This window comes from Manis javanica, chromosome 4, assembly GCF_040802235.1.
Source record: "Manis javanica isolate MJ-LG chromosome 4, MJ_LKY, whole genome shotgun sequence".
Taxonomy (NCBI): Eukaryota; Metazoa; Chordata; class Mammalia; order Pholidota; family Manidae; genus Manis; species Manis javanica.
This window is the reverse complement of record NC_133159.1, coordinates 130,582,378-130,599,760: the sequence shown is the minus strand read 5'-3', so window position 1 is coordinate 130,599,760 and position 17,383 is coordinate 130,582,378. Positions and strand designations below refer to the sequence as shown.

At 42.1% G+C, this 17,383-nt stretch overlaps 2 protein-coding genes and 1 pseudogene across 6 annotated transcripts in view; 1 reads left to right on the top strand and 2 right to left on the bottom strand.

The window, feature by feature from the left end:
* NUP88 (nucleoporin 88) overlaps positions 1-7,668 on the top strand; it is a 38,611-nt gene extending 30,943 nt beyond the window's left edge. Inside the window, exons 9-17 of the mRNA XM_037026860.2 lie at positions 1,624-1,714; positions 4,044-4,145; positions 5,446-5,604; positions 5,866-5,991; positions 6,086-6,151; positions 6,250-6,330; positions 6,582-6,708; positions 6,877-6,995; positions 7,440-7,668. Coding sequence (XP_036882755.1) covers positions 1,624-1,714; positions 4,044-4,145; positions 5,446-5,604; positions 5,866-5,991; positions 6,086-6,151; positions 6,250-6,330; positions 6,582-6,708; positions 6,877-6,995; positions 7,440-7,503 — 935 coding nt within the window. The 3' untranslated portion in view covers positions 7,504-7,668. The remainder of the gene's footprint in view (positions 1-1,623; positions 1,715-4,043; positions 4,146-5,445; positions 5,605-5,865; positions 5,992-6,085; positions 6,152-6,249; positions 6,331-6,581; positions 6,709-6,876; positions 6,996-7,439) is intronic.
* RABEP1 (rabaptin, RAB GTPase binding effector protein 1) overlaps positions 1,945-17,383 on the bottom strand; it is a 123,754-nt gene continuing 108,315 nt past the window's right edge. For 3 of the 5 annotated variants that reach the window (XM_037026855.2, XM_037026858.2, XM_037026859.2), the window contains 5 exons: positions 15,214-15,403; positions 14,497-14,552; positions 12,304-12,402; positions 11,227-11,343; positions 1,945-2,082 (listed from right to left, as the gene is read on the bottom strand). In XM_037026855.2, the coding sequence (XP_036882750.1) occupies positions 1,966-2,082; positions 11,227-11,343; positions 12,304-12,402; positions 14,497-14,552; positions 15,214-15,403 (579 nt within the window). In that variant the 3' untranslated portion in view covers positions 1,945-1,965. Of the gene's footprint in view, positions 2,083-7,877; positions 10,429-11,226; positions 11,344-12,303; positions 12,403-14,496; positions 14,553-15,213; positions 15,404-17,383 lie in introns of those variants that run through there. The other 2 variants (XM_037026856.2, XM_037026857.2) reach the window with 2 other exon arrangements.
* Positions 2,913-3,825, bottom strand: LOC118973991 (large ribosomal subunit protein eL6 pseudogene; annotated as a pseudogene).

Here is a 17,383-nt window from a genome sequence, read left to right as displayed (position 1 = left end):
GTTAGGGGAGTTAGGCAAGAATATGAAGTAAAAGGGGATCCACATTGGAAAGGAAGAAATAAAACTATATTCTCTGATGAAATGATCTTGTATGTAGTAAACCATAGGAGACCCATTAAAAAACTAAACTAATAAATGAGTTCTGAGAGGATGCAAGATACAATAGCAATATACAAACATCGGTTCTTTTTTTTTGCACTAGCAATGAGCAGTCCAAAGGATATTGAGAAGACAATTCCATTTACAATAGCATTAAAACAAATACTTACGAATGAATTTATCAAAAGATGTATAGAACATTCTCGTAATACAACTACAAAACATTGTTGAAAGAATTAAGAGAGGCCCAGATGGATGAAAAACATCCTATATACATGGACCAAAAAACTTAATACTGTTAAATGGCAATACCCCACAAAGTGATGTACAGATCCAGTGCAGTGCCTGTTCAAATTATAGCTGGCTTCTTTGCAGAAATTGACAGGCTGACTAAAATTCATATGATATTGCAAGTGACCTGGAACAGCCAGAACAAAGTTGAAGGACCCACACGTACTTGATTTTACAACTTACTACAAAGGTATGGTAATCAAGACAGTGTATAACTGGCCTAAGTATAAACATACAGGTCAGCGGAAAAGAAATTAGAGTCCAGAAATTCACCTTTGTACTTAGAGTCAATTGGTTTTGACAAGGATACCAGAACAGTTCAATGGGGCAAGAATAGGGACCCTCACTGCTTATGGAAATGGTGCAGCCACTTTGGGAAAAGTCTGGGAAGTGACTGATTACACATACCAGTTCCACTCCTGAATATATACCCAATAGAAATTAAAACATGTATATATTTAATAATATGTTCACACAAAAACATGGAAATGAGTGTTCATAGCATAATTCATAATAGCCAAAAAGCCCAAATAGGCAATAAAATTGGTATATCCATACAATGGAATATTACTCAACAATAGAAAGGAATGGAATATTGATAGATGCTACAACATGGATGAAACTTGAAAGATGGTGATAGAAGCAAATCACAAACAACCACATGTGGTATGATTCTACTTGCATCAAATGTCCAGAATAGGCAAGTCCACAAAGATAGAACATAGATGAGTGTTTGTTGCTTAGGCCTGGGGGGAATGGCAGAAACTAGAGAAAGATTGCTTCTGAGTATGGGTGTTCTTTGGGTAATGAAAATAATTTAAAATTATCATGGTGATGTTTGTACAATTATTTTGCTGTACTAAAAGCCCATTTAATTATACACTTTAAATGGTGAGTTGTGTGGTATTGTGAATTACATTTCAAAAAGATGTAATAAAAATAAAATTGGTGTGGGTGAGGAAGAGACTGTGGAAGGGAATGATTTCTAGGATTATCCTCTTCAGGAAAACATTTCTGCATTTAGACACTTGACCAAGGAAAACACACTTTCCTTTTGGGGGCAGAAATCTAGACTCCTGTGAAAAGGAGATTTCTATGTCAGAAAGGCATAGTATAGTCCTAAGAAGCAATGATCTGAGACAAGAACTTAATTGCATTTAACTAATTGTCAGCTTTTAATTTGAAGACTTTTGCCTGTGTGTCAGTTAACTTATGTATTGTGTTCCTTTGTAGATGAAGAAGACAAGGATAGTTTACAGGAACTTGCTACAGAACAGAAATGCTTTGTAGAACACATCCTTTGTACGAAGCCATTGCCATGCAGGTAAGGCCTTCCCTGTTCTGTGCACTCAGGTAAGTCATGTTTCAGCAATTCAGTAGATACATCGCTCAGTAAATATATGATGCGTAGAATACAGGGAAATATCTAGAATGACACCCAGGTTTCTACTTGGTATAGATGTGGTACCCTTCAGAGAAGTGCGACACAGGAAAAGGAGCGGGTTTGGGAAGACAGCGTGTGTCTTGGGAGCACTTGGAGTTTTCTGTTCCTCTGGGACATCCAAGTGGAGGAGCTCAGGAGGCAGTTGTCATGTAGGTGTGCAGTGTGGCATGGTCAGAGCCAGCCAGGAAGGATGTGGAAGCTGTCAGCAGTGGAGCCATGACGCTGGGGAAGGTTTCCCAGGAAAGGGCCTAAAATGAGAAGAGGAGACCTGAGAAGGGAGTCTCAAGCCACACTTCTTGCAAACAGTGAGCAAAGGAGGAGCCCAGCCCAGGCGGACACTGAGTATAAAAGGGCTGCTAGAGAGACTGAGGGGAACGTGGTCAAAAATGAGGCAACGGCAGGGGCATCAAATGAGTGCAGCAGAGCAGCGGAGAGTGCAAATGTGGCTGTGCAGGCAAAGACAGGGCGTCCTCGAGACCATGGGGGACATGCTGCAGGTGGAGGAGGGAAACACAGGTTGAAGAGTGAATGGGGAAAATAGATAATAAAATCCTGTTTATGTATGTTTCAAAAATAGGCAAAATTAATACTGAATGCAAGGATAAGAAAACTATAAAGCAGAGCAAGAACATGGGTGTCAGGAAAGTCAGGATCATGGGGCATGGAAGGTTGTGATGTGGAGGGTCATGTGGGAAGTCCCAGGCACTGCAGTTTCTGATTGTCAGCCTGGCAGTGCTTACCGGATGTGTACGTGCACTCGTCTGTGTGGGTCTCATACCAAGTAAAAACGTTTAACCTCCCAGAGCCCTCACTCCCCCAAAGAAGGTGAACGAGCAATGTGGAAGAAAGCGTATTGGACACCACCAATGCACAAGGTGAAAGAGTAGGTCAAGGAGAGCTTGAAAATTTAGTTTCAGTCCTGTGACAGGGCTGCTGCACTGAAGTTTTTTAATGGACCCATTACTTAATTCGTTTTTTGTGAGGAATTTACACCACCAGTTTGTGAGGATAAACTCTATTTGTGAGAGCAAACACTGAGCTGAGATAGTCCTGAGCTGAAGAATATTCAGCAGAATCTTCAGCAGAATTTGTCCACAGCTTTCCTGTCAACCTTGAGCTGTTCTATGAGGTTGTATTTCTGTGTCAGGAGCTCACCTGCCCGGTTTCTGGGCTCATACAGCAGTTAGTTGCTGCTTCAAGTGAGCATCAATGAGACATTTGGGGGTTTTCACCCCACTGACACCAGTTTTGGTAGAGGTGGTGAGGACAAATGTCTGATGCATTCTCTGCAGAGGAACTTGATTGAGAATCAGAGGACAAGTCGCAGGTAGAAGCCACTGCTCTGCTGCTTCAGGAAAATGACTGTCTTGCCTCTGGGGCACCCAGCAATGGTGAGGGTGGTCCTGGGAGTGCTGCCGGCTTGGTTTTCTCACATGCCGGCTCACAGGGTTTTTGCCATGGCTCAACAGCTTCCAAGGCACATCTTAAGAAGGATAGCTAGGCATTTTGCAAAGTTTAAGCTCTCAGATCCCACCATTCTTGTCCCCACCAACCAGTTTTGTGACAGCTAACAAGAACCTTCCCCTGCTTTTTCTTTTCTATCCTGAATTCAGCTGCTGAATATTCCCTTTTGTACATGGCCTTTCTGGAATGCAGCCAATCTGGAGTGCCTGCCAGTTCCTGACTGGAACAGGCTTCGGCTGCAGCAGGGCTGCCCTTAGGCAATTTGGCCTGGAGCTTACACTTCTTAACCTTGCCACCAGCACCAGCCGTGGCTTCAGGTTCCTTCTCCTTGGTGTCTGGCTTCTCGGTTTTTTCACCACCATCTTGCAAGATGGGAAAGCTGCATTGGATTTTTGATGTGGATAGACTCAGGTTCTACTTAGCAGCTTCTGAGCATGTGATCTGGTGGGGCCCTGGGCTGGCCGTAGAAAGGTAGGTGGGGCTTAATGTGCAAGTTGGGGAGAAAGATAGTGAAGAGCCAACTTCATCGTCTCATGGTAACTGCCGAGATTACAGGGAGCCCCAGCACCATGTCGCTACAGTCCCTGCCTGACTTAGAAGTCATTTATGGCCCCCAGACTGAGGTGCTAGCTTGTTTCAGACTCTCAGGTCTCCAGTCACCACCTGCGCTAAACCTCAGCCATGTTTTTGCTCTTGGAGCCATTGCATTTGCTGCCATGTCACTTAATTGTGGCTGTTTTTCCAGGCAACCAGCTCCGATCAGAGGATTCTGGATCATTCCTGACGTGCTGGGGCCTACGATGATCTGCATCACCAGTACCTACGAGTGCCTCATAAGGCCTTTACTGTATGTCCCAATTTATATCCCACATAGCTCTCATTAATTCTACAGAACTGAAGTAGGGACAGACGATGGCCTTAGTAACTGACTTGAAGATACATTGTTTCTGCTTTGGCTTCTGACTTGATGGTTGGCAAAGTGGATATTTCTTTCTGTCTCTGGAAAGATTTATTTTGGGCATGATTTCTGCCATCTCTTCAAGTTATCTTAAGAGTCAAGAGCTTTACTTCGAAGTGTGGAATATGGTGAATGATTATCAAGTTCTGTGTGCCAGGATCGGAAGTAAGCCATTTACCTGCATTGCTTCCTGTAGTCACAGCAGCCCTGGTGGGCACAGTTACCCTGCTTTGTAGAAGAGAAAGCAGGGCTGGAGAGGTTACATAATGCTGACCTCACAGGGGACACATGGAGCTGGACTGCAGACACAGGGTGTCCTGCCTCCAGAGTCCATGCCCTTATCTCCATCCCTACCAGGCTCAGAAGGACATCACAGAACATGTAAACTCTGGAAAAGAGGTAGTATATAGCCGAAACCATGATCCTCAGTCCCCTTAAGGAACATGTTTTTTCTTTTGGGATTCATGTTTTTATTCTTTAGTGACCTAGTGTGACTAGGTCTTACTTTACTGAAAGTAGGATGGATTCTTAAAAAGTATGCTGAACCAACAGGCAAAAAGGCAGGGGTTTTTTCTCCAATGATTTTATTACTTTTATTTACCCTTACTAGTTTTTAGGCTTTTAGTATAAATAAAACAAAATTGATAGTGAATTATTTTCTTTTCTAAATGGTATAACTTATTAGTCTTCAGAGAGCAAGGAAATTCCTTTAAGGACAGTAAATTAATGCCAGCATTTTGGACTATGTCAGTGTCTAGAAGCACATGCACTGAATTAACACCAAGAGACTGGGGCATCTAGTTTTCAACACTCCAGTGGCTTGTTAGGGACTCCTACTCCTGCATTTAAAAACCTCAGTCACCTTCCAGGGCTGTCATATTTGTGACTCTGGCTTATAACCGGCTCTCATGTCCTTTGCAAAAAAGTCCATGATGAATTGATATTTTTGTGCTGCCCTGATCTTCTCAAAAAGAATTTGAAGTGACAACAGTCGGTATAAGGGGATAGCTTCCCAGGGTGGCCTTGTCAAGGCTAAAAACATGCATTCTTGTACTTTTACTTAATAACAGTTTGTAGTTCTTATATTCTCAAAGTTCTGGATATGTGGGCTCATGTTTTCCTATAATACTTACATGTAAATAACTCCACAGTATACTTTGATTGATTGATTGATTGATTGATTTTGCAGAAGCACAGTCCATCCAGCGCTTCCTCCCCTGCTTTGTACACGAGATGTCGTCGAAGTGACAGAATCTCCCCTCTGTATTTTGGCTGAAACCCCGGATTCCTTTGAAAAGCATATTAGAGGCATTTTGCAACGTACTGTTGCAAATCCGACGTTTTTGAAGTATGGAATTTGGGGCTTACAGGTTTTATAGACTGACTCCTTTCTCTGGTTTCATAATTATGGTTCATCCTTTCTGTCATTTCATTTCATATGCTTTTTTACTATGTTGTAGTTGGAAGAAACAGCATATTTAATCAGCTAGTGAATAGAGAGAACAGGGGCACTTGAGAATGATAAACAGGGTATAATTGAACAAAGCTTTAACTCGTCTATTTTCAGTTGTTTTACTTAGCTAAAGATTGTTCAAAACTTTTTTTAAAGATCATCTGAAAAAGACACAGACCCTCCTCCTGAAGAATGTCTTCATCTCATCAGCAGAGCCACCCAGGTGTTCAGAGAACAGTACATTCTTAAACAGGACCTGGCTAAGGAGGAGATTCAGCGGAGGTAGGATGGCCTTTGTTCACAGTCCCTGGCTAATACTGACACTATATAATGGCCTAGATCTGGCTTCTGACTAAATTTCTTTTTGCTCTTAAAGGGTCAGATTATTATGTGACCAAAAAAAGAAACAACTAGAAGATCTCAATTATTGTCGAGAGGAGAGGTAAGTGCCAAAACTAGGGAAGAAAACAGTAATTCAGTAAGACCGGATTGGTTTCACCATCAAGGTGGACCCTAAGAGTCTCTTCTTTGTTCCATTAGGAAAAGTCTACGGGAAATGGCTGAGCGCTTAGCCGACAAATATGAGGAAGCCAAAGAGAAACAAGAGGATATCATGAGCAGGTCAGGGGGTTGTACATTATTCAGTGCCCTGCCCTACTTGGGCACCAACAGTGTTACTAAGGAAAGTGGGTCTGCAGACCTTCCTGTGTCCACAGAGGAAGTTGATTCCTCTCCCTCTCTGGAGAGTCAGAGAAACTTCTCCTAACCCATCCTGGAGGCCCTGCACAGACACCAGATTCTTGAATTAGTAATAATCACTGTTTTCCCCTAAGTACTAGAATCTTTAGCTGAGATGTTTACCTTTTCTAAAGGATGAAGAAAGTCCTCCACAGTTTCCACTCTCAGCTGCCAGTGCTCTCTGATAGTGAGAGAGACATGAAGAAAGAGTTACAGCTGATACCTGATCAACTTCGACATTTGAGCAATGCCATCAAACAGGTAGGAATGGATGCAAGGTGGCAAACTCGTTGCTTCTGAAGTGTTTGTTCTATATAATTTTATAAAATGTAAAAAGAACAGACTAAAGTAGATTCTAGGCAGTTGTGTAGCAAACCACAGCCAAAATATCAGAATATCTAACAAACTGTGTTCTGTTTGATACTTAAGGTTATTATGAAAAAAGACTATCAACAGCGAAAGATGGGAAAGGTCCTGAGTCCTCAAAAACCCACCATTACATTCAGCGCCTACCAGCGGAAGTGCATTCAGTCCGTCCTGAAGGAGGAGTAAGTAACATTGCCAGCCAGCTTTTACTACCAGGTGGTTTTTCCTTTGCAGAATAACAAAAGCAGTCTTTTTCTGCCCAAAGATTACTTGGTCTTTGTATGTCAAGTAATTACTGGGACAGGAGAAATACTAGATAGGACTTAAGAAGTGAGTGTGCAGGGGGGTCAGAAACAATGCCTGCCTTGTGATCTGAGCCTGTTGTGTGGCCATCAGATTCCAGGATGAGGAGGTTGAGAAACGCTGTGAGCAGCTGCACTGTTTGTGCCACTTTTGGCCTTAACTGAATAGCAAACACCGTTACCGTCCCTCTGAAGCTTAGGCTGTTAATGTTAGAAAAGCACTTCAAAGATATTTTGGCATTACTAGTTTAATTCTTCAGAATCAATACTAATGGCTTATTCATTTGTTGTATTCCCAGAAGTGAGTGACTTTTTGATTTACAGGGGTGGACACATAAAAGAAATGGTGAAGCAAATTAATGATATCCGAAATCATGTGAACTTCTGATACCACCAGAAAGATTCACACCTGGAGTCAACACAAGCAGAGACTAAAACTCACTGTAAAAACAGGTGGACATCAGATTTATAGAGGCATCTTGGATGAACTTGGTGTGATTGTTCATTTTTATACTTGTTTTATAATTATTGAATAAATGCCTTTATTTAAAAACTGGAGTGTTCCTTATAATATAAACTCATCTTTGTATTCAGCAAGGGCCTGGGTTTTTTTTTAAAAAGCTGCATGCCACCAGATCTCCACGAACCCACTGAGTTTTCATACTTGAGCATGAACAAGAGCTGCACTGTAAAGTAACAGCACTGAAATAGGAATTGGAAGAGGGACAGACCCTAGGACTCAAAGGAAAAGGCCACACAGTGTACTAGGCAGCAGCTTTTTAATTTGAACTTTCTTAAGAACACACCTTAGGTACGGTTAACATTTCCACCTGAAACCCACTCAGAGCCGAGCTCAACATCCACAGTTGCAAGGCCACTGCTGGCTTATTTCCTTGTCAGGCAGTGTGACCTTTCAGCACTGGGCAGGGCTATGCTCTGTGTCCTGACACGTGCATAAGTAGGTGTAAGACCTCAAAGGCAGAAACATAGCTTGGTGTACAGTATATGGTTTTATCCTCAGCTTTATGTAATCTTTTTATACCTGCCAATAGAATTCTGAAAGGTAATACTGTTACCTGCCTAGAAATGGCTGAGTGACTGCCAATTAAAAGCCACATGGTAAGGTACGTTATAGGAAAGAGGTAAATCAGGTTAGACATGCATGAGAACTTGTGTACAGACTGAGGACAAGCACAGGAACACTTGTGAAACCTAACTGATCCTTTATCTACAAGGGCTAAATCTACCTTCTAAATCAGCTTCCCACTCATACAGAAAACCCAGTTTAAAGAAATGTTTCCTACCAGGACAGTGGCACAATAGTTTGTTCCATACTAGAAATAGATTGTTAACAAAACATGGGGTCTCAGTCTGGGTTTTTCTAGACAGCTTTTCTCAACAAAGTGGGTTGCAACAGTTTGGATCTGCCACAGTAGAAACCAGTAACCACTGTTCCCCAATTACGATTTTATCAGCCCAATGCCTCTTAAGGAGAAGTACATGCAAGGTGCCCAGCCTCAGCAGAGCAGTTCTCTGGGAGTTGTATTTCAGTTCATTTGGGAAGATCATGGATTTACCCTTCCTGATTTCCAGTGCTAATTTTACATTTTCCTAATGTAAAATGAGGGACTAATCTTACATTTAAAAATTCATTGCACTTTGGAATTTAAAAATTCCCTGTAACTCAATGAGGATATATGCTTCCTCTAAATGAAGTAGAACTTGAACAAAGGTTTAAGCCAATTAAAATAATGTTTCATGCATGGCAAGCCTATAACACTATTTCAATAGTATTTACTTTTAAATTCATAACCATGGACACAAGACTAGCAATAACCCAAGGAATGAGGTATGTAGTGCTTCATCTTGCCCTATGGGAAGACAGAGAAAAGGTCTTTGGGGTAGTCCATGAATACTTGGTCTGTGACAGACAATTCACTTCAGGTTGATGGTGGCTCTGAGCCACCACTGAATTTCCATAGGGTTCCTTCAAGCACCCTCCTCTTAGGCAGCACCGACCACAAAAATTACTTGGAAACAGTTTACTTTTGAACTGCATTGACCAATTAAGCAGCATAGCTTCCATTGGCTAACTACTGCGGCAGGTAGAGTGGACACATCATTCTTTTGCTTCCTGTTTACTGATGCTTTCCACGTGCAGGAAAGCAATCGGCCCTCACAGAAATGACAGGGCAGATTTCTAAACTGAGGGAAACACCAACTGGGTCTTCCCCAGCTTCACCATTGCATTTTCTTTTACAACATTGACACTCCAGGTCTATGTTATAAAAAAAAAATACAAAATAGCTGTCAAACCTAGTTACCACCATTTTATATTTGATACTTTTGAAACAAATAGTAATCAGGACCATTGACTCGAACTACAAATGAGCAGCAGATTTATAAATTTATGCTATATTCTGTCAGCTTGTTTTATTTTTTCCACTGACCCAGTAACTAAACTAAGTATTTACCAAAAGAGTAGATGGTGCCAATTCAGCTTGATCTGGTCCCTGTGGGCTCATGAAATTCGTCCAGGTAACAGGAAAAGTGCTTCCAGTTTCTTGTGCTTCCCTTTAACCTCAACGTCTAACGCATACAGCCCCAGCTAAGTTTGCAAATTCTCACAATTCAGTTCTCAAATTGGTTCTCAGGCAAGTTTCAGTAGCACTTAAGATCCTCCAGCACAAGATAAAATGGTAAGACAAAAGGAAAATGTACTGAGCTATGGACATACAGTCACTAGCCAATGGCCTGCTCTCAAACTATAAATTTTAATATAAAATTTCATACAGATACTACACCTCTGTCTGTTAGCTGAATACTGTTACTGATGAACTCTAGACAATAGAAAAAGAAAACTCTCTTTTCCAATATCTGAACAGAAAATGGGACTCCCAGCACTTCTGGGATGGTGCTTCAGGGACATGTCAGGTGAAGCAAGCGAGGCAGCAGGACTTTTTTCCCCACACCTGACCCCACAGCTGCTGAGATCAATGCAGAGGCCTTAGTGTTCCCATCTGAAAGGTCTTTTTGCTGCAGATTACACGGGCTGTTTGCTGTTCCTGTGCTGCTCAGTCTCCCTGCAAGAAATAGGACTTCTTCAGTCTTCCTTTTTTGTGACTTCTTCAGTTAAAAGTTAAATAATTAATGTTGCTCTAAAGACGAGTTAAAAACCCAAACTGCAGGCTAGAGTCCTGCTACGAGGGTGTCATGTCTCAGGGAGCTGGTTAATGTCTGTCAGTTTGGTATCATTCAGAATCACCCGGATTCTCTCCAAGGAGTCTGCTTGCCGGATCCGCTCTAACTGCACCTGGAGAAACACCACAGTGAGCTCAGTGCAGACGGCTCCTGCCTAGATTTCCTGAAGTTTACTTTGGATTAGCTGAGAAGGAGCAGACTGACTCACCAGAGAATAGTCACTTCAAAGGAAGGAGGCAGCAAGAACAATTAAAGTCAAACAATTCCCAAAAGCCCCTTTGCAAGAGACCCAGTGTAAAGTGCTGAGACTAGAGCATGAGCGAGACCTAACCCCTGATAACCCACAGTTTGGGGTGGGAAATGAGTTGTAGCACAGTGAAGGCATTCATCAGGTGCCAATGTAGTGTGGAGGAGGGGACACCATAGCCTGGCAGAGGAACCTGGAGAGGACTCCATGGGGAGGACAAAGCTAAGCTGGGCCTTGAAAGAAAGGAGTAAGGGCGTGCTGAGACATGGATGCTTATCAAAGGGAATGTCATGCTGAAGGCAAGGGAAGTGGCTGATAAACATTAGAACATAAAATGTAAAGGTAAGGCAAAACAATGAGCAAAATACAGGACTAGGCCTGGATGGGAAAGGTCTTACATGGCATGCTAAGGACTTCATACTTTACTCCTAAGGCCCAGCAAGGTACAGAGGAAGAGGGAAGAGGGGACAAACGTGAAGCACAAACTAGGTTTCTGGCTTGAATGACCAGACAGATATTTGGGGCCGGGGCAGGGGCAGCCATAGCCTCTAATCCTCAAGCTTCTGCCAGTGGTAGAGTTTGGGACTGCCACATTCCCCTGGACACCACAAGCCCCTAAAGTGACCAAGTGCTCTGTCCAGGGACTCTCTAAATGCCTTTTACCTGAAGGGTCTGAGAAAGCTTTACAAAATCTCTCTGGACTTGTTCACTGACATCCAGTTCTGTCTGCAACCTCTGAGCTTTGTTCTTCTCTTCAAACATTAGTTGTTCAATAGTAACCTAAAAAATACAAGTTTAGAATGAGAATTAATGCCCAAAAGCCATAGGTCAGGATCACTTAGGAAATCTAGGAACTTGCAGCTTCCTACTACTAGAAAGGAAAAGTGGGTGTCCATCATATATATGGATACATGTATGTCCATCCTAGATCCTGCTAGCCTCCCTTTATAAAGCAAGGGTACAAGCTGCTTAACCTACTTGCTGCAGGTCCTCAAATGCATTGAGTATGAAAGCCAAAATAAACAATGAACTAAAGTGCTGCACCTTCCCCCTCCTCCCCCTCACCCCCAGCAGCCTGATGATAGTGATTAATCCTCATAAAAGAAAACCAGCTTCTAAGATTAGTAGCTATCACGGCAACAAGAATAGAAACTTTAGGGTCTCCTGTGACAACCACCAGTCAAGCACCTTCCAGGAAAATTCTCGATGCCCCAGGCAGGCCCAGCTATCACCAATGTTCCCCAGAGAGAAACACTTCAGCAGGACCCTGGGGGAACCTTGCTAAAGAACTACTGAATAACACGTACACAGTATTTTAGCCCAAGAGGTCTGACCACACAGCTCTCAGACCACTTCTAAGAAACTTCCCCCATAATTAGCCTCATGCACTTTTATTCTAACAGAACTAATCAAAAGTTAGATAACAAATAAGGTCCAGTGCAGTATTTGACAGATCAGGCAAACAGAATGACACTTTCAAAGCAGTGCTGCCAGCTATGGGCAGCACCTGATTTGGTTCACAGCTCTGTGGCCCAAAGCTGAAGAAGCCAGTGAGGCCTAAGATACAGGCCTCCAGAGGTGACCCAACAAGATCAAATCACTTCTTTTTCTTTCTGCAGAGTCTTGCCAACTTTCCAGAAGGTCAAAGCAACAGTGTTTTTTGCTTGTTTTTTAATAGGCAAGATGTGAGCCTACATTCTTAGCATTGCCTTTTTACTAAATTAATAACAAAAATGTTACCTTAGCAGCAGTCTCTCTCTTCAACTGTTCTTCTAAAGTGACTTTCATCTCTTGAAGGCTCTCAAGCTGTTGAGACTTCTCTTTTAGTGTGGACTCCAACTGCAAAATTGGTAAGGCAAGAGCTGAAACTCAAACTCCCTGTAGGTCACAGCACAACTGCCCAGAGAAGGCCACAGCCTGGAGAGTTACATCCAAGCTTCTGGGCCTCCTTGACCTTGGGGGCTGATTGTGCTCTGAATGTTCCTCTCACCCACTGATCTCTGTGGATTTTTCCATCTATTCTTCAAGAACTGTTCTTTTTCTCATTAATCATTTATTAGGCTCCCTCTACATGCTAAGGCCTGGGGACAGAGAAATCAAGAGAGACAGATATGTAAATAATTGAGGCATGTGAACAATATTTGGCCCTTAAAAGATGAAAAATTTCATAGGGAAAGAAAAGGTTGGTAAGGGGCAAAGGTGGATAGTGATAGTTCAAAAAAGGGAGTAGATGACATGTATAAAACTGCGTTCAGGATTGGTGAGTTCTTACACCACTACTGCACAGAGGGCTGGGGCCTGGAGGATGATGCTGGAAGGCCATGGTGAGGCAGGAGACCCCTGGCTGGGCAAAGGAAGATGGATTTGACTCTGAAGATAAAGGGAACCACTGGGGAGTTTTTAACCAGACTGGTACACAGGTTTGTAATTTTTTAAAAATCACCTTGGTTTCAGTATGATGACGACCCAGAAGGAGACAAATTTTAGAGGCAAGGAAGTAGACAGCTGCCACAATAAGACAGGTGAGTCCTGAAGTCTGAACCAACAGTGGCAGTGGGAGTGGGAAGGATGGGACACGTTTAGAATATGGATAATTTCTGCCAGTACAACCTTGAAAGTAGGGTTGAGGAGTGATGGGAGGCCAGGCGGGGGGACCATCTTCCAGAACCCTGGCTGTGAGGGGAGCACACAGACTGGTGGCTTGAGAGAGAAGGCAATCCAAAGAGAGGCATTTCCCCTCCTACTGGGAGACATCTGAGCATGTTTACAGAAAGACCAATGAAAAGGCAGAAGTCCTGCCAATGGCTGAGAGGATGCCTGGGGTGGAGGTGAGGGGTTCAGTCACAGCCCGTGAGCAGGGATGGAGGGCTGGTTCAAAACAGGTCATCACCTTCTCTGAGGAAACAAGAAAGGAGACTGGGAAGAAAAGTGAGAGAACATGTAATGGAGGAGCCAAGAAGCTGAAGGCAGTCCTGACAACAGGGTGTGAGACCACCGTCTGCTGAAGGAGGAGGTGAGCGGTGAATAAAATGGCCACTGTGCAGGACAGACAGGAAACACCGAGGACAATGAAAGGCTGAGGAACAGCAGAGGCTCCACTGACAGCATGAGAAGCATCACTCCCTCCAGGCCAGCAGCAGCTTGGACAGACACAGGGACTGATGCAGGGCTAGGCAGTACTGAGTGAGGGCAGCAAAAGGACAGGAATAGGGACCTGTGGGTGTTGGTAGAAGACTTACTAGTTGGGGAGGAAGATACATAAGATGCAGCCTAGCAGGAAAGAAAGTAAAGCAACAAGAAGTTGCTAAAACCAGGAGAAAAGGGAAGTTCAGGGAATTGAAGGTCTGAATGAGGTCCTCAGACAGATGGATCTATGGGATTAAGACCTGGAAGCTGGAAGGCAGGCAGACAGGTGAGGGAATGTGAGGCTGGAGTGTGATGGCAGAGGTGGGCTGAGGTGCAGCCCAGAGTGGGAAGGAGGGGCAGGTTGGAGGCAAAGGACACTGAGGCAATGAACAATAAGGCAATGGGGCTGAATGGGGTCATCACCAAAAGTGTTGATGGTGTGTAAAAGAAGAGGACTCTCTGAGCCAGCCAGAAAACATCACCTCCTGTTTATATAAGAGTCTGTACATATTTCTACTGTAGCTTTAAGTACATATCATGTCATGGCCCTGCCTTGCAAGTCTTCTCTGCAGTAGAAACTCCCAGCTGCAGCCACATCTTTGTCTGCCCTGCACCTCTTCCAGTCAACACAGGGCCAACTCGCAGTAAGGGGTCTCTATCATCCCCACGCCCTACCTCACTGGACAGAAGTTGCTTGAGGGCAGGGACTGGGTCCTAACAGTATTTTATTCCCTGGGTCAACATGGCAGGATTCAATAAATAACTACTGTTTTCTGACAGAATTCATCTGAAATTCATGAAACTCACCTGTCCTTTTTCTACTTTTATTCTTTCTAATTCAGCTTTTAGGCTGGAAATGGAAGCTAGAAGGAAAAAATTAGGAGAAGTGTTAGCATTCATTATATTTCTTTTTTTCCTTTAAACCATAATGCAATTTTTTCTCTCACCCTTTCTACCATAAGCTCAATCTCATACAATGAAAGGAGTCAAAAGTACACTGGGCCAGAGGGGCAGGCAAGCAACACCTCCTTCTCAATACCATCCCCAACCAATCAGCAGCACGAACGGGTAAGGAGTCTACCTGCACGAATGAATTAGTTATGTCATCGACGACCCTACATCAAATACCCACATCTAACTGGGGATGGGGTAGGGTGCACGGGTGGGGCGTATATTCCCAGTACAAGTCTGTTAACACATCAATGTTCTACAAGGAAATGCCACCCATCTAATCACATTCCCCAGCCCACTGGATTCAAGTACTGAGTTTCCAAGCTTTAATATTTGCCAAAGAAACCAACCATTCAGCAGAGCTCCTAAAAAGATGAGTGTTTTTTGGTTTTATGTATTTTTTTCTACTCCCAAGTACTGGATTTATAGAATATCTGGAAAAACTGACTGAACCCTTCCTTAGTTCTTCCCTACACTCTTCTGTTTTCTACATTCATGACCATGTATTGCTTATATTACAAAGAAGTTTTATTTAGTGCCTCCAATTCCAAACTACATCACTTTTCTCTTCACCTATTTCCTCCTTGCAGTTTTCTATTTCTAGCTGCAGAGTTTCCTCAAGGTTTTCTTTTAAACACTGTTCTGCTTGAATCTGTTCTTTGAGGAAAAGTATTTCGGCCTTCAGTTTTTCTTCCATGTGGTCTGCTGCTGTCCGCACATTAATGATGTTCTCTCGGAACTTTAACACCAACTCGCGCAGTGCCTGGATTTGAGAAACAAGTGGTTATTGGGTTTGTGAGGACAAAAGAAAATAAAAACAGCTAACATTTTCTGCAACCAGAATTTCAGATGTTGTTTTAATGGTTCAAAACTAAGACTTCGAACTCCAACTCAGGGCTTCAAGGGGAAGATGCTGTGTGCCATGTTAACATTCAGTATGTTACAGAAATAAAACATTTCCAGCCAAAAATGTGTATTATGAATTATATGTTTTTCCCTCAAATTGTTTTACAAGTAGAAAACTAAAAATAGTATAAGTGACTTAAAATGTGGGATTCACTATGAGTAACCCAGAAGCTTCTACTATAACTTGCTTAGATTTGAGGGGAGTTAGGGAATAAGGACCAAAAAGACTAAAACTCAGAAGCAAGTGTGAACTCTATAAGGATAAAATTCATTTACTTATTATTCAGTTACTCATTCCAACAGTTGTTGAACATCTCCCACAAGCAAAGTACCCCAGTAAGCCAGAGGCAAGGATGGCAGTAGAGAGGCTTTCTAAGGGAATGAGTTTTTTTTCTATTACAAATTCAGTTTAAATCTTTTTTCCCTAAGTTGTCTTCTTTTAAAAATCTAATCACATCCTAAAGCAACTCTAAAGTAAAAACTGGGATACTTAGATAACTAACAAATGTATATAAATTACAGAACTACCAAATGTATATAAAAAAAGGGTAACTAAAAACTCTAACAAGAAAAATGTTGTAAGATTTATTACTGAAGCAGGTCTAAGAATCAAGGCTTACAGGTTAGACTGGTTACATCTTTAAAGGACTCATGGAATTTTTTTTTTTTTTAATCTAGGAGTAAAAAGTCTAAGGGACATGGAAGAGAGGAATTTTTCCTGCTGAAAGAGAAAAGTTCCAGAGATGGAATAATGCTGAAAGCAATAGTAGACAGGTCCCCAAACTTTCCCTCTGATTAATTCAGTCACCTTTTCTGAAAGGAGAGAGCCCTCCCAGGAGTGGCAGTAACCTGAGCTGAGACCACAAGCTGCGGGAGGGAGGAAGTGAGAGGAAGAGCATGGGGCTAACGGCAAGGCAATTAATGGAGCCCTTATAAATGAGAAACACAAAAATAACAGAAATCTTCATATGTCTGTAGGAAAAAAGAAAAAGAATGAGGTCCAAAGTGTAGAAGCTGAAATATGCAGGACAGGATTAGGGAAAACTTATAAAACTATGAATTTCTATAATGTTTGATTTTTAAGTAATTTTTAACAATTAAATCTTTTCTTAAAACACATTAAAGTATCTTAACAAGTAACATTTTTCTATTTTGTTTTGAAAATTGTGCTAAAAAATCTCATCTTCGCCTATACTGCTAACAGTATTTACTTGGGTTTAGCCTAACATGGTATTTTTTTTATATGCTGAAAGGTTTAGAAATACATGGGTATAAAGGTTGGAGAAAGGGAGATAAATATGAATGTTTCATGGAAGCTTCTGGTTTTGCAGCCCAGATTCACCTAACCTCAGAAGAATGAAGCGACCAAAAGTTCACAGAAGTAAATGGAAGACAGAAGGAAGGCAGGTGTGGTACACTCTCTTAAGTACCATTTAGAAAAACAATCATCAAGATCTGAATAGACATTTCTCCAAGGAAGATATACAAATGGCCAATAAACATATGGAAAGATGCTCATTATCATTAGTCATTAGGGAAAATCAAATCAAAACCATAATGAAATACCCCTTCACACTCACTGGGATGGCTATAAATCAAAAAGTAAGGTAATAACAAGTGTTAGCAAGGATGTGGAGAACTCTTCAAGTGATTAAGCAGAGTTTTCACATGGCCCAGCCATTCTACTCCTAGGCTTATACCCAAGAGGACTGACAAAGCATGTCCACACCAAACCCTGCACATGAATGTTTACAGCAACATTATTCAAAATAGTCCAAAAGTGGAAAACAACCCAAATGCCTATTAACAAACAAATGAATAAATAAAATATTAATAC